At 38.2% G+C, this 17,532-nt stretch overlaps 1 protein-coding gene across 2 annotated transcripts in view; it reads left to right on the top strand.

Annotated features, from left to right (window-relative positions):
- Positions 1-17,532, top strand: part of SRPK1 (SRSF protein kinase 1) — a 56,022-nt gene that overhangs the window by 17,454 nt on the left and 21,036 nt on the right. For both annotated transcript variants that reach the window (XM_015560861.1, XM_006759026.2), the window contains 4 exons: positions 716-803; positions 1,754-1,841; positions 12,587-12,693; positions 14,778-14,943. In XM_015560861.1, coding sequence (XP_015416347.1) covers positions 735-803; positions 1,754-1,841; positions 12,587-12,693; positions 14,778-14,943 — 430 coding nt within the window. In that variant the 5' untranslated portion in view covers positions 716-734. The remainder of the gene's footprint in view (positions 1-715; positions 804-1,753; positions 1,842-12,586; positions 12,694-14,777; positions 14,944-17,532) is intronic.

The following is a 17,532-nucleotide window of genomic DNA, read 5'->3' as shown; positions in this document are numbered from 1 at the left end:
AGCCTCCTGGGAGACACCATTCCACCCATAACGTCCTTGTTTTCATGAAATTCCATGTCTTTCAAGCCAAATGCATACTTCTGGGATTATCGATCTTCATTACAGTTTTAACATAATATTTTAACGATAAAAATGTAATGATCAGCCAACCATAAAGTATCTGTATAGAAGATAGTGGAACTTAATCCATCTTCATTTTATCTTGTGACTTTTCCCCCTTTTTGCTGGGGTCCGACCACAGCAGGTCCAGGGGTCCCCAAAGGTGTGGACGGAGTCGGCAAAGAAGGAATGACACAGAGACAGTGTTCAGTTGATCAGCAGCCTAGCCAGGATCTCTAGCCATGTTCTGGTCAGGATCTCCAGCGAAGTTCTGGCTAGGATCTCCATCCAGGTTCTGTGTCCATGTTCTCTTGCTAGGTTCTCCAGCCAGGTTCTCCAGGTTCTCCAGCCAGGTTCTGTAGCCATGTCCCTCGAAGAAAGTAGATTTTAACTTAGAAAAAATGTTTAGTTACTGGCATTACCCAAGAACATATTTTCTTTCTATAAATTAAATCTGGCCAGTTAATTGTTGGGTACAAGTGATCTCTGTATTTGAGTGCAAGGAAACATGAAATCAATATTTGTATTTTTGTCACTGCCTCCCATTATATCAAAATCTTAGCTTCCTAAAGTAAGGGAGGACATTTAGTCCTAACTGTCTATGTTTGTTTCTTAGGGGAAAGAAGTTTGTAGCCATGAAAGTAGTTAAAAGTGCTGAACATTATACTGAAACAGCACTAGATGAAATCCGGTTGCTGAAATCAGTGAGTATTATATGTGAACTGCAAAGCATTAAATAAAGTTTTATTGAATTAAAACATACAAAGTGTAAATTCTTTAGCATGGCTAATATTTACTATAAAGTTTCAATATCTTTAAAGAAGTAGAGGAGACAACAACATTCTGTGCATGTGGTAGGGAACTGATGGAATATGCATGCTCTCATACACATTGAAAAAAACTTACAAATAAAAATGTTTATTGAACATGTTTTATGTGCCAGATAGCACAAAGAATGTTTTTCTTTCCTACTATAGTTAAAAGGAAAGTTGTGCTAATAAATAAATACCTATTTTGTGTTTTTAGATGTTTTAAAAATAAACATTGTATTAATTCCTTTATACTTGAAAACTTAAGTGTATTTAGCAAAAACTTACTTTCAGTTTTATTAGAAAATTCCAATGTAGTAGAAGGAGCTTAAAGTCCGAGTTAGAAAACCTAGGTTTTAGGATCAGTTCTATCCCAGTATATCCTCCAACTCTTCATTTTCTTTCTTATGAACTTTAAATGTTTCATTGGTAAGATGACAATGTTAGACCAGGAAGTATTTTTCAAAGTATCAGTCTGTGACAGAATAAGGAGTTTGTGCCCAAAAGTAAATTACTGTACTGTTTCCTTCATTGAGAAAGTTTATCTTTGAACAAAAATATCAGCTTGACTAAACCATGTGGTTAGTGTTGTGGTTGATGTGCATCCTGCCAAAGCTTAATTCCTCGTAGCCTGGTTACCAGCAGTTAATTTGGGAATTGTGTTTGAGTAGAAAAATGGTCGATTTAGTATAATAGTCTTTTTTTGATGCATTTCCTTTTGTGAATTAAGTTCTTTATCTATTTTAGCTAATAAAATTTTAATGTTTTTCTCATAAATTTGCTGTTTCTTGGAGTAATTATTTCAGTGCTTTCCTTTTTACTAAATACTGTCTTCCCCATTATAGGTGCGAAATTCAGACCCTAATGATCCAAATAAAGAAATGGTTGTTCAACTTCTAGATGACTTTAAAATATCAGGAGTTAATGGAACACGTATCCTTTTAAAAACCTATTGAAAAATAAATCATGAATTAACTTTATCCCAAAAAAGGAACCAGATTTGTAAAACAGCATTGGTCTCTTTTCTGAAGGCAAACTAAAATCAAATTACTTTCTTTTCTTATAAATTTCTGACCACAGATGTGAGTCATATCTGTCTTTATATATTGTGGTATTTCAGGGTATTATTTTACGCTTTTCCCCCTTTTCAGCCCAATTAAGCCAAAGTGAAAATAACTTTTTTAGAGAATAGCTTTGTGTTATTAAGAGGAAGTACTATGATTTTTATCAGCACAGAAATTTTAATGAAAGTAATTTTTCATGATAAATTCTGGGTAAACATTGAAGAGGTTGTGTGTGTAGTTTAATGTTTATAACCTAAACAGGTGTGATTGTTCACATACTATCAATGAAAAACTGACTTGTTTTATGATTTTATCCAGATCCTTAGAATTTTATAGTTGGAGGGAAGCTCAGCTGATTTTCTTTATGAGTTAATTTCAGAGTGACATACAGTGAACTAATTGAAAGGTTGTTGTAACAGCTATGTTAATAAAGTCCTATCAGACTTTTCAGAATAAATGATAGCGTCTCACTCAGATTGGAGAGTCTAAAACTGCTTATTCATAACCTATTTAAAAATGTAAAGAAAAGACTTTTCATATATCATTCTATTTCCCTATATGTTTAGCTTCTCTTAACATTCTTAATTGCAAGTGATGATCTTTTTTTAAGGAGACAGACTGCATATGGTTCTGTAGTATCATGTGGACTATGGTAAGAGATATGAACAGAGAAGCAAAAAGAAAAGATGGGAAAGCAGAGAGAATAGGTGATGTGAAAATATTTTATCTGTCATTCTGTAGTTAGTTGTGAGTTATTTCTGTGAAGTAAAACTTTCATCCCTGTTCCCTAAGGAAAACTTGTAAGAATCATCCCATTTTAAAACAGTGTCTTGGGTCCATTGTGGTCACTTTTTGTTGGCTTACTGTGTATGTGTGTGTTCAAATAAGTAGGAAGGCTAACCAAGAAATAAAAGCATACACAGGATCTCATAATGGCCATTAATTCTTTTTCCCGATTTTTTTATCTTGTCTTGTACCAGATTTCTTTACTAATTTGGAAATGTTACAAATAAAACTATTCTAATAAGACATATTCTAATAATGTCCTCTCCTCAGTAATGTTCATTGCCTTTATTTGACCCAAAGCTAGAAAACTTTTTGAAAATTATTGAAATATCTTATTAGATTTGAACTTCAAGCCCCAAGATATTTTCAGAACTTACCAGGTGGTTTCTCTGTAGTTTCTATTAATTTAATCCCTATTTTATTAATTTATTTCTTTGTCCTTAGCCATTTCCCTCTGCCCTTCCTCCTTCTTGGCTCTCTTGGCTACTAATATCTGCTGCTAGAGATTGAAAAGGATAAAACTCAGAGCACTGAGTTAAGGGTTAATGAGTTAGTTTCCTGCCCCTCATCTCTTTTAACTGTGCAGAAACTATACGTCTGACTTTTTTTCCTATGTACTGCTTTTTCCCTGGAGCAGTAGCCTTTGTCATCCTATCTAATAATAGAGAAACATGGTAATTAACCATAACTTCGCTACCCTTCCCATTGGCTAATCAGCAAGATATGCAAATTAACTGCCAACCAAGATGGCGGCCAGCAGCCAGGCAGCTGAAGCGAACAGGAGGCTTGCTTGCTCCAGTGATAGAGGAAGCCAAGGTTCCCCACCTGCCACGGCCAGCTCTGAGCTCGCACTGAAGGCAACAAAGTTTCAATTATAGAAGGTAAATAAACCCCAGATACCTGCTTTCAGCCAGTCGTGACCATGGAGCTTTATATTAATTTTGATTTTAAAACTGTGGGGCAATTTTTTAAAAGGGATTAGAATGACAGTTTAAAATTTAAGTCACAATGTTTACCTATTCTAAATGGACCCACTTGGCATTCCCTGTGCAGTGAAGCCAGCACGAAAATGAGGATAAAATAGGAGGACTGAACAGTGGAGAGTGGGGTACCACAAAATTTACTGAGAAAACCTGCCTGTCCTTGCTATCTCTACGTGCTTAACCCATATTCACTTCACAGCATCAGAGGCTCTGTCTTCACCCCCATTTCAGGTAGTCTTGCTGTGGTTAACAACAGTGCCCTCTCTGTAACATATGTTGATCCAGGTCAGTTCGACCTGACAATGTATAGACGTGGGGGTTAGAAAAAAGTGAAAGTGACAGTTACAAATTAGTATTTTGGCCCACTCTTCTGATATTGAAGGACATCCAAAACTCCATCAAGATCATCCTGGGCCCAAACACTAGACCCCGCCATCTTAGGCCCAATACCCCAAGGAGCGGGCCTAAGCCAGCAGGTGGTCATCCCCTGAGGGGTCCCAGACTGCGAGAGGGCACAGGCCAGGCTGAGGGACCCCCCCACACCCAAGAGCACAAGTTTTTGTGCACCAGGCCTCTAGTATCTTTCTATTCTATATACATAAAAGCCTAAGCGACCAAACGACTGGTCGACCAGTTGCTATGATGCACTCTGACCACCAAGTGGAAGATGCTTAATGCAGGAGCTACCCCCCAGTGATCAGTGCGCTCCCATAGATAACCTCCCACAGCCAGCCAACCTCCTGCGGTCCCTACCCCCCAGTTGGCTAACCTTCCACGATCCCTCCTCCCAGCCTCCAGCCCCCCCCCCCATTGGCCCCAATTGTGGGGGGGTGGCCAGCCAACCTCCTGCGGTCCCTACCCCCAGCCAGCTGCCCCCCCCCTCAAATCAGCCCTGATCACCAGCCAGGCCGAGGGACCCCACCCATGCACAAATTTGTGCACCAGGCCTCTAGAAATATAAAGAGCCCTGAGCTATTAAGTTAGTTAGTAGTCTTCTATAACAATTTTCATTCTACTTCTATGGATAGTGAGAGGAATGACTAAGAAGGAAGAGCTGGTCTGTACATAATATGGACACTAGCCAGTACGTGTCATTTTTGGCCATCTATGTGATACATGTCTTTAGGATACTTTTTTCCCTAGTATGTACTTTGACTCTTTTGCTAGCTCCTCTTGTTCAGAATGCACACTAAATATGGCTCTTACTTCATTTAAAAGGCTTTTGTTTGTTTTTCTTTACACCATCTCCCCCAAAAATGTTTTTTCATATATCTTTTTGATATTTTATCCAATTATTTTTGTTTTCTAAGCTACCAAATATTTGGTCAATTTTATATCACTCCTTACAAATTAAAACAACATTGTTGCCATATTGCAATGCTTCTCTCAATAAATAAAATTTAAGGCTGAAAACTAAGAATATAAGCAAATAAATTAAAAATTCTGTTCCCTGGGTTTTTCTGTATCTGTGTGTATATCTTCATTATTGAAAGTATTACTAGTGTTCCCCACTTTCCCTCATTAACCCCTTACCTTTCTACTTGAGCACCCTCACCTGGCCTTTACTGTACTATTGTCTGTGTCCATGGGTTATGTATATATGCATTTAATTCAGTCTATTGCATGCTTCCATGTTTCTGGATCTATTTTATTGGTTACTTTATGTTGTTCATTAGATTCTACATGTAAGTGAGATCATGTGATATTTGTCTTTCTCTGACTGGCTTATTTCACTTAGCATAATACTCTCCAGGTCCCTCCATGTTGTCTCAAAGGGTAAGAGGTTCTTTTTTTACAACTGCATAGTATTTCATTGTGTAAATGTATCACAACTTCTTTATCCACTCAGCTACTAATGGGCTGTTTCCAGATCTTAGCTACCCTATATAATAAAAGCCTAATATTCTAAGTGTCTGGTCATCCGGTTGTCGGTTCAATCAAAGCATAATATGCTAATGATATGCTAAGGCTGCTCAACCACTTGCTCTGACGTGCACTGACCACAGGGGGAAGACACTTTGACTGGTAGGTGACCATGCTGCTGGGGTATGGCCAATTGGGGACTGAGCGAGATGGGCTGGACACACCTGGAGCTCTCCTATGTCCCTCCCTGGCCCCTTTCGTGCACCGGTGGGGTCTCTCAGCCTGGCCTGCGCCCTCTCACAATCCGGGACACCTTGGGAGAGCCGATTTCTGCCAGATCCCGCGTGCCAGGCCAAGGTACCCCACTGGTGCATGAATTTGTCTTGGATATAGTCACTTGCTTTTCATTATTTTGTATACTTCCTGCCACGATTCCCTTCTAGTCTAAAGTGTTTCTATTGAGAAATCAGCTGACAGTCTAATGGTAATTTCCTTATAGGTAATTTTCTGTCTCTCATCTTGAAGCTTTTAAGATTCTTTGTCTTTAACATTTGCCATTTATGATGTGCCTTGTTGTGGGTCTTTTTGGATTCATCTTTATTGATACTTTCTGTGTTCCTTGGCCCTGTGTGACTTTTTCTTCACCAGGTCAGGGAAGTCTTCTGTCATTACTTCTTTAAACAGATTCCCTCTCCTCACTCAGATTCTTCTTGTGGTACTCCTTTGATGTGAATGTTGTTAGATTTCATTGTCCAAAGCTCCCTTAAACTCTCCGGCTTTTTTTTTTTTTTTATCAGTTGCTGTGAATGGGTGTTTTTTTCTATCTTGTCTTTTAATTCACTGATTCAGTCCTCCACTTCTTCTAGCCTACTGTTGATTCCTTACAGGCTATTCTTTCTTTTAGCTATGTCATTATTTCCGACAGATTTTTATTTATGGTTTCTACCTTTTTTTTTATGCTGGTGTAGTTGTTCTCAATAAGTTCCATATCATTCTCCTTAAGTTCTTACTAAGCTCTTTGAGCACCCTTAAAGCCATTACTTTGAATTCTTATCTGACAAATTGCTTGCCTCCATTTCATTTAGTTCATTTTCTGGTGATTCCATCTTCAGTTTCATTTGTTGGTTGGTTGTTTGTCTCCCCATTTTTTCTGTCCCTTTGTATTTGTTTCTAGGTATTAAGTCAAACGGCTATGCCTCCAGTCTTCATGGGATGGTCTTATGTAGTAAGTGTTTTGTAGGACCCAGTGGTGCAGTATCTTGGATCTCCTGAAAATACCATCCCATAATGGAGGGCTCCCTCTTCACTTTTGACCTACTGCCTATGGGGGCTGGTTCAGTCCCTCTTGCAGCCTTGCCCTTCCTATCAGTTTCTAAGGGTTTTGTGTCCTTCCTTGATATGTCTCCTCCTCAGCTGGACCTCAATTGATCATTCCAGGTGAATGTATTACCAGCCTGGCACTGGTAGGAGGTCTAAGAAAGGTCTGCATATTTGGTCGCTATCTTTGCATATGTGTTTGTTTTTAAGCAATCTGCACTAAAATTATTTTTTTATTGATTTCAGAAAGGACGGGAGAGGGAGAGAGAGTAACATCAATGATGAGAGAGAATCATCATTGGCTGCTGTCTTCATGCCCCCACGCCCTTACTGGGATCAAGCCCACAACCCAGGCATATGCCCTGACCAGGAGTCAAATGTCTTGAGGTCAACAGTCAACCACTGAACCCCACATGGCTGGGCAAGCCATCTACACTTTTAAAAAATTCTGTTTTGATTTATTTTACATATACAAAAATAGAATAGTTTAATGAATCCCCACAGATCCATTACCCATTTCAGTCATTATCAACTGAGAGCCAATATTGTTTTATCTCTACCTTCTGATAATTTTGTGACCAATATTAGATAGAGTCTTTCATCCATAATTGTTTTTAGAATATATGTCCAAAAGACAAGGACTCTTAAAGTACAACTTTAACATAATTATTATACCTAAAAATAATTGGACGTTGACCTATGAACCAGGTCACAGTTCTGTTCCCAATCAGGGCATGTGCACAGGTTGTGGGCTTATTCCCCAATAGGGGGCATACAGGAGACAGCCAATCAATCATTCTCTCATTGATGTTTCTATCTCTCTCCCTTGATCTCTGAAATCAATAAAAAACATTATTTTAAAAATTGGGACCAATTTGTTTGAAATTCAGTGTCTAGTTAATGTTTCAGTCTCTCTAAATGTCTCATGTTTTTTCTTTTAGTTTTGTTTTGTGTTTTTGTTTTGTTTCTTATTTGAGTCAGGATCCACATGATGTCTTGACAGTTTTTTATAATTTGTCACATGAAGATGTTACAGATTCATCTTAAACATTTCTGGTCCAAATCTGGAATCATCCATTTCTCTGAGAAGCCGTAACTCCTTTTATAGTGGAAAATGGCAAATAGAATCTAAGCACTAGGAGTGTACTTTGATACTGGGTTGATCACTGCTGTTATTTTTATAATTTTTTTATCTATTGTAAAGAGTAAAACCTTCATTTGTTGTTCTTCCCTTTGGGGGGGTCACTTTAAGTTGCCCCTACAGCTTACTCTTGTGGGTGTCAGTTGGTTTATTTATACTTTTTTCTGTTTTTCACTTTGCATGGTTTCTTTTGCTATGCGTTCAAGTTCACTAATCTTATTCTGCAGTGCTTTATCTGCTATTTATCCCATCCAGCATGTTTTCATCTCAGAGGTTCTCTTTGGGTCTTTTTTTTTATATCTTCTATGTCTACGCTTTTCAACATATGGAATACAGTTATAATGTTTAATGTTCTTGTCTGTTAATCCTGATTTTGGTTACAGTTCTGGGGTCAGTTTGCTGCCTGGTAATCTTTGAGATATTGTGATTTTTTTTTTTTTTACCATCTTGGCCGCTGATTTTTTTTTTAAGAGCCTCTTTCTTTTTCTTTCTTTTTTTAAAATATATTTTTATTTCAGAGAGTAAGGGAGAGGGAAAGATAGAAACATCAGTGATGATAGAGAACCATTGATTGGCTGCCTCCTGCATGCCCCATACTGGGGATCGAGCCCACAACCTGGGCATGTTCCCTTGGCTGGAATCGAACCCATGACCCCTTCAGTCTGCAAGCCAACACACTATCCATTGAGCCAAACTGGCTAGGTCTGCTGAATATTTTTTATTCCTATAAATCTTGAGCTTGTTCTGGGAAGCAGTTGTTTTACTTCGAAATAGTTTGATCCTTTTCAGATTTTACTTTTATGACTTGTTAGATAGATCCAGAGCAGTGTTCAGTCTTGGGCTATGAAATATAATACTGTATTAGTTTTGGATATACAACATAACGTTAATATGCAGAATAGTATCATAACTAGAAGTTTGTACCTTTTGGCCACCTTCACTTATTTCCTCTATCCTCACCTGTGGCAACAATCAATCTGTTCTTATCTATAAATTTGGGGAGTTTTTGTTTTTTATATACCACATATGATTGACATCTAGTATTTGTCTTTCTCTGTCTGACACTTTTCACTTAGCATAATGCCCTCAAGGCCTATTCATGTTGTCACAAATGGCAGGATTTCCTTCTGTTTTATGGCTGAATATTCCATTGTGTGTATGTACTACCTCTTCTTTATCCACTCATCCAGTTCACCCCTCAATGAACACTTGGGTTGTTTCTGTGGCTTGGCTGTTGTAAATAATGCTGCAATGACATGGGCTTCCAGATATCTCTTTGTCATGGTGTTTTTGTTTCCTTCAGATAAATACTCAGAAATGGAATTTCTAGATCATATGGTAATTGTATTTTTAATTTTTTGAAGAAATTCCATGTTGTTTTCCATAGTGGCTGCATCAACAGTGCACAAGAGTTCTCTTTGCTTCACATCCTCACCAACACTTATCTCTTGTCTGTTTCATAATAGCCATTCTAAGGGGTGTGTGGAAATGTCTCATTGTGGTTTGGATTTGCATTTCCCTTATTATTGTACCTGTTGGCCATCATTTTGTCATCTGAAAAATTTTATGTTCAAACCCTCTGCTCATTTTTTAATTGATTGGGGTTTTTTTCTATTAAGTTATGTAACTTGTTTATATATTTTGTTGAGAGAGAGAGAAACATCCATTTGTGTTTCCACTTATTAATGCATTCATTGGTTGATTCTTATATGTGCCTGACCAGGGATTGAACCTAAAACCTTGGCATACTAGAACGATGTTTAAACCAACTGAGCTACCCAGCCAGGACAACTTATTTATATATTTTAGATACTGTCCTCTTAATCTGATACTGGTTTGCAAATATTTTCTCCCATGCCATAGGTTGCTTTTGCATTTAATTGCTTGTTTCCTTTGTTGTGCAGATTTTTGTTAGGTGTAGTCCCACGTGTTTATTTTTGCTTTTGTTGCCTTTGCTTTTGTTGTCAAATCCAAAAAAAAATCTTCACTGAGACCAATGTCACAGAGCTATCCCCTATATTTTCTTCTAGGAGTTTTATGGTTTCAGGTCTTACGGTTAAGGCTTTAATTCATTTTGCGTTGATTTTGGGTTCAGTGGTCTTTTGCATGTGGCTGTCCAGTTTTCTCAACACCATGTATTGAAGAGATTGTTTTTTTCCCCATTGTATAATCTTGCCTATTCTGTCGTAAATTAATTGACCATATACATGAGGTTTCATTTCTGGACCATAAGTATGACTGAATTTTTCTAGTCTTTTTAATGAGAGCATACACTGTTGGTACCCCAGGGAATGCTGGGCAAAATTTCCTCTAATCCTTCCAAGTGATTTCTTTGCCTCCGGTAGTTTCCTCATATACCTATTCTGATTAATACACTGTTAAATACTTGAGGGGCTCCCTCTACAATCTCCAGGCTTCTCTTTTTCTGCAGCTCTCTACTCTCTGGTATTTTGTTTTGTAGACTATAGCTGCCTTAGTCTCTCAAGACTCAGCTCCATATGTTTACCTTAAGGCAGTGGTTCTCAACCTTCCTAATGCTGCGACCCTTTAATACACCTCATGTTGTGGTGACCCCCAACCATAAAATTATTTTCGTTGCTACTTCATAACTGTAAGTTTGCTACTGTTATGAATTGTAATGTAAATATCTGATATGCAGGATGTATTTTCATTGTTACAAATTGAAGCATAATTAAAGCATAGTGATTAATCACAAAAACAATATGTAATTATATATGTGTTTTCCGATGGTCTTAGGCAACCCCTGTGAAAGGGTCGTTCGACCCCCAAAGGGGTCGCAACCCACAGGTTGAGAACCGCTGCCTTAAGGGGTCTGCCTGGAAAATCTCAAGGCAGTAAGATGGAAGAACCGTAGGCTTCAGCTCATTTACTTACCTTCTCTCAAAGATCACTGACTTCATTGCCTGATGTCCAGGGTCTTAAAATCTGTTATTTTATGTATTTTGTCTGCTTTTGTTGTCATTTCAAGCAAGAGGGTAAATCCAGTTCTGTTACTTCACCTTGCCTGAAACAGATTTCCTAGTTGTATGTTTAACTCCAACCAGTTTTCCAAAGTGGTAGTACTATTTTACATTTCTACTAACTTAATATGAGAGTTTTAATTGCTCCACATTCTCACTTACATTTGGTTATGTTAGTCTTTTTATTTTAGTCATTCTAGTGAGTTTGAATGTTACCTTACTGTAATTTTGATTTCTATTTCTCTGAGGTAGTCATGTCCCTTTAATCTTTAATTTAGAATACTTCCCACAGCATTAACTTTTTTACTAATTTTTCCAAAGAGTGTTTTGTCCCTTATTTTGGATTGGTCTAATTGTTTCCTCGTAGTTAAATTGAGATTAAATCATTTTTGTCAGGCACACTAGATGGATGATGTTTTGTTCTTCTCAGGGGGCACATGATGTGAATTTGTGCTTCATCATTGGCAGTGATAGTTTGCTCAGTAGGTTATGGCAGTGTTTTCCAGATTTCTCTGGTTAAAAGTACCTTTTTCCTTTTATAATTAATAAGCAATCTTTGGGGTGATATTGTTTCAGTTTTCCCAATAGTTTTTCATTCGGTAGTTTAGTTTTAGTATTCATTGATTTTTACCTGAACCAGTTATTATAGTCATTGTAAAATTGTGGCTTTCTATTTCTGTCATATTGTATATTTATTACTTGACTTTTTCTCTAAAAAGAGGTATTTCCTGTCTCCCGATACATACTTGTTGTAGTATCCATTTGGACTCATTCTACTTTTAATTTATAAGTTAATTCATAACTTCACTCTTTAAAATGTTCTCAACTTTGATTAATGACATCTTCAAACTGATTTGTTTATTCTTGACATTTTTCCTGCTGGCACAGCAAAATGGTCCAGGTTCACCCTGGATTTGGCCATTTCTTCAAGGAACCAGGGTTTTCTTTAGTGGAAAATTTAAAACGAAGTTTGGGCACTAGGCCATTATTACATATGTGTGTTTTTGATTTTCCAATTTATGTGGAAATTTCTAGAGATAGAAGATAACATCTTGCTACTAAAATCCCTGCAGCTCTGCATGCAACCAGGCTGGCAGTATTTCTGCTGTGTGTCAATGATGGGGATGCTCACACACACAGAAAATATGGTGGCACTGGAACTGAGACTAGTTTTGTAAACTACAGAGCGTAAAGCACGTCAGTTTCCTATATTATTTAAAATGTTGACATTTGCATTTTGGGGCTTAAGTCTTGGTACTTTATCTTCTAGTTAAAGCAATATTTCTTTCTTTTCTTTCTTTCTTTCTTTCTTTTTTTTTTTTTTGTATAGTCTTATTGATAAATGAACCTATCAGAATTTTCCATTTCTTGGGTGTTTTCAGTAACTAAAGCATTAATTAACCTTTGGAATTTCAGAATATTAACAGATTTTTTTTTTTTAGTCAAGCTCTATTACCTTTTATACTGAAAGAATAATACAGTAACATTTTCATTGGGTTGGAATGCATTTTGCCTCCCTTTTTCCTCCTTAATAAACTTCTAGATATCTGCATGGTGTTTGAAGTTTTGGGGCATCATCTGCTGAAGTGGATCATCAAGTCCAATTATCAAGGACTTCCACTGCCTTGTGTCAAAAAAATCATTCAGCAAGTATGTATCTTAGTATCTTCTATGTGGTGATTTTTATTTTTTTATATTCTTGAAGTGTCAGGAGTTTCCTGTTTCCAATAGAAGTTTTATTTTAAAAAGTAGGCTTTTTTAATTGCTAAAATTGTTTTATTCAGTCCATAGGATTCACTACATTTATTCTGTTGTTAAACATTTTATCTAAACCATTTCCCCGCAGTTCATTTTCTATAGCCCTGGCCAGTTTGGCTCAGTGGATAGAGCGTCAGCCCACAGACTGAAAGGTCCTGATTTCCAGTCCAATCAAGGGCATGTACCTTGGTTGCAGGCTCAATCCCCAGTCCTGGTTGGGGTGCCTGCAGGAGACAACTAATCGATGTTTTTCTCTCCCTGTCTCTCCCATCAAATTCTATTCTCTAAAATCAACAGAAAAATATCTTTGGGGCCATAACCGGTTTGGCTCAGTGGGTAGAGCGTCGGCCTGTGGACTGAGAGGTCCCAGGTTCGATTCTGGTCAAGGGCATGTACCTTGGTTGCAGGCACATCCCCAGTAGGAGGTGTGCAAGAGGCAGCTAATCCATGTTTCTCTCTCATCGATGTTTTTAACTCTCCATCCTTCTCCCTTCCTCTCTGTAAAAAATCAATAAAATATATTTTTTTAAAAAAGAAAAATACCTTTGGGTGAGGATTAACAACAACAACAACAAAAACCAATTTCTATAATAATTACTAGAGAGGAAGCTGTGTGCAGTTTCTGATTTTTGAAAATTTGGAACCCTTATTTAGAAGTTCTGGTTACAAATACTAATTCTATGGTACTAAAGAATTGCTATGTCGCCCTAGCCAGTTTGGCTCAGTGGACAGTGTTGGCCCACAGACTGAAGGGTCTCAGGTTCAATTCCAGTCAAGGGCACATACCTCAGTTTGATCTCCGGCCCTGGTCCAGACATGTGCAGGAGGCAACCGATTGATGTGTCTCTCCACATCGATGTTTCTCTCTCTCTCTGTCTCTCCCTCCCTTCCACTCTTTCTAAAAATCAATGGAAAAATATCTTTAGGTGAGTATTAACAGAAAAGGAATTGCCAGGTCAAATCATTACAATCTCTTTTTATAACATTGTTCATGGGCACTTTCTTTTTCTTTTTTTTTTTAATGTTTTTATTGATTTTTGTGGGGGGGGGGTTTTGAGAGAGAGAGAGAAAAATATCCATGTGAGTTACGATGTATCAGCTGCCTCCTGCACGCCCCCTACTGGGAATTGACCCGGAAACCCTGGCATGTGCTCTGACAGGGAATCAAATTGGCAACCTTTTGGTACATGGGATGACACTCACCCAACTGAGCCACTCTGACCAGCTCTGTGGGCATTTTCTAGTATTATTAATATCTTTCAGTGTTCAGTAAAGAATTTTACTGTCAGGAAAGTATTAATACATCAAAGGGCAAATAATTTGTTTCAACATTGTGTTTTGGTGGAAAGAGCTCCACACTGGGAAGCAAAAGTTCTTCATCAAAAGGAAATTTGAATTACAAGATACCTAAATCTCTTTTACCACCTACTAGTACATTTCAATATTTAAAGGGCATGTGTACCATTTTTTTTCTCAATCTTTATAATGTACTTAAAAGTATCTCCAAGTAGAATTCACTTTGTAAAACTTGGGAGAACTTTTTATTATAAATAAGTTAAGCTCTTGCCTTCATTCATAATTCATAGTTAATCTTTGTGCTTTAAAAACATACCTTATTATCTGTGGAAAGCTACCACATCATTTGTATAGGGGTTTTTTTTAGTATATTTTTCTTGATTTTTTTATATAGAGGAAGGGAGAGGGATAGTGAGTTAGAAACATCCATGAGAGAGAAACATGGATCAGCTGCCTCCTGCGCACCTCCTACTGGGGATGTGCCCGCAACCAAGGTACATGCCCTTGACCAGAATCGAACCTGGGACTCTGCAGTCCACAGGCCAATGCTCTAGCTACTGAGCAAAACTGGTCAGGGCCATTTGTATAGTTTTATTTTTTTTTAAGTTATTGTGATTTCTTCCTTTTCCAAAAAGATTTGTCTTTTGTGTTTGCAAGTCTCCTGCTCTGTTCCCACACAGGTGTTACAGGGTCTGGATTACTTACACAGCAAGTGCCGGATCATCCACACTGACATTAAACCAGAAAACATCTTGTTGTCGGTGAATGAACAGTACATCCGGAGGCTGGCTGCAGAAGCCACAGAATGGCAGCGGTCTGGAGCTCCTCCACCTTCTGGATCTGCAGGTATATTTGTTTTAGGGACTTGTTCTCATTAGCAAGTAAGTCAAGTTTCTATTTTTATTCTATTACTAGGCAGTTAAGTAAATCACATTAATCTATAACAGTGGTTTTCAATCTTCCTAATGCCGCGACCCTTTAATACAGTTCCTTATGTGGTGACCCCCAATTTCATTGTTACAAATTGAACATAAAGCATAATTATATATGTGTTTTCCGATGGTCTTAGGCGACCCGTGAAAGGGTTGTTCGACCCCCAAAGGGGTCTCAACCCACAGGTTGAGAATCGCTGATCTATAATAATAAAAGTGTAATATGCAAATCAACCGATTGGCTGAACAGCAGAACATCTGGACGACCACGCTATGACAGGCACTGATGCCAGGGCAGCCAAGGTGGGTGCGATTGATGGGGGAGGAGGAGGGGGGCGGGGGGCGGCCATCACCCTGCAGAGGGAGGCTCAGACTACCCCACCTGTGGCGCTGAGGCAGGTGGGTGGGGCCTCCCTCTGTGGGGCGATCTATCGCGGGGCTCCAGGAGTGCAAGAGGGCGTAGGCTGGGCTGAGAAAGACACACATACACACATCCAGTGCACGAATGTCATGTATCAAGCCTCTAGTTTAACAAGAAGGTACAATAAGTGCTTATGTGTACAAAATAGTCCCAGTTTTCCAAAGATTTTTTTCACTCTCTGTATTGCTTCCATAATTGGAAGGAAAATACTAGAGCTTGTGTCTTTTAGGTATATATATGTTGCACAGTTGACCCTTGAACAACCGGGGACTTAAGCACATGGACCCCTATACATTAAAAAATTTGCTTTGTTAAATCATAGCCAAATCTTTTCTAAAAGAAAAGGTTTATTGAGCCACATGCTAGCCAGAAATAGGCCTGGGTCCTGGAGCAGGCTGTCTAAACCATCAGCAGCAGGGCTACATGGACAACAATGTCTACCCTTCTGGGATTGGTGGATCTTTTAGGCAAAAGGGAAGAAAGATGTAAGTTGTTTCGTAAGAATTTAGTTATAGGTAAAGGGCTAGTTATGAGATAGGTGCAAAGGAAGAAATGTTTATTCTTTAAGATAGGTTGTGTGCAACACTCTGGAAATATCGTGCATAAGCCGGATGCAGTGACACTTGGTAGTCAGCTATTAGGCTGTTTTCTCTGAGATAGTCACCTGAAGATTAATTGAAAATTTCAGCATACATTCAGGAATATTTGTTGGTTTTGGCCTGCATTCGTTAAGAGATTAGCCCCTCATCTCTTCCTTTCATCCTCCAGCTTGCTATAATTTAATTTAGGACACCTCAACATATTTTTTTTCTTGCCCAGCTGGTGTGGCTCAATGGTTGAGCATCGACCTATGAACCAGGAGGTCACTGGTTCGATTCTCAGTCAGGGCTCAAGCCTGGGTTGCAGGCTCGATCCCCAGTAGGAGGCATGTAGGAAGCAGCCAATCCATGATTCTCTCTCATCATGGATGTTTCTACCTCTCTCTCCCTCTTCCTTCCTCTCTGAAATCAATAAAAATATATTTAAAATATTTTTTTTCTTGTCAGCTTAACACTTTTGACTCTCCCAAAAATTAACTACTAATAGCCTACTGTTAACCAGAAGCCTTACCAATAACATATAATTAATACATATTTTGTATATTATATTTTATATACTATATTCTTACGGAAAAGTAAGCTAGAGAAAAGAAAATGTTATTAAGAAAATCATTAGGCCGAAACCGGTTTGGCTCAGTGGATAGAGCGTCGGCAAGTGTGCAGGAGGCAGCTGGTCAATGTTTCTCTCTCATCGATATTTCTAACTCTCTATCTCTCTCCTTTCCTCTCTGTAAAAACTCAATAAAATATATTTTAAAAAGAAAATCATTAGGAAGAGAAAAAAATCCTCAAGTAAGTGGAGTCACACAGTTAAAACCTGTGGCAACTGCATATGTAAAAGCTGGTTCATGTAAAATATTTTCTCTTGTGATTTGATGGCTATTTTTGATGTGTTTACCTCTTACCATGCTCATTTATGGATCAGTGATCTGTGCAGGATCACGATAATACCTATTAAAACCTTAAGTTTGGCTCAGTGGATAGAGCATCGGCCTGCGGACTGAAGGGTCCCCGGTTCGGTTCCAGTCAAGGGCATGGAAAGGTGTCCACAATGCACAAGTTTTGTTTTGTTTTTCAGGGGGAAGTTACTCATTATGGCATGATTCCATTTGTGTGCTTGCATATGTACATACAGAAAACTTCTGAAAGGGTGCAAAAGAAACACTTAGCAGTGGGTAACTCTGGGGATTAGATTGGGTGAAAGTGCAAAAAAGAGAAGGGCCTACTGTTAACCAGAAGCCTTACCAATAACATATAATTAATACATATTTTGTATATTATATTTTATATACTATATTCTTACGGAAAAGTAAGCTAGAGAAAAGAAAATGTTATTAAGAAAATCATTAGGCCGAAACCGGTTTGGCTCAGTGGATAGAGCGTCGGCAAGTGTGCAGGAGTCAGCTGGTCAATGTTTCTCTCTCATCGATATTTCTAACTCTCTATCTCTCTCCTTTCCTCTCTGTAAAAACTCAATAAAATA

Source organism: Myotis davidii, unplaced genomic scaffold (genome assembly GCF_000327345.1).
Source record: "Myotis davidii unplaced genomic scaffold, ASM32734v1 scaffold1036, whole genome shotgun sequence".
Taxonomy (NCBI): Eukaryota; Metazoa; Chordata; class Mammalia; order Chiroptera; family Vespertilionidae; genus Myotis; species Myotis davidii.
This window is presented reverse-complemented; position numbering and strand designations above follow the sequence as displayed.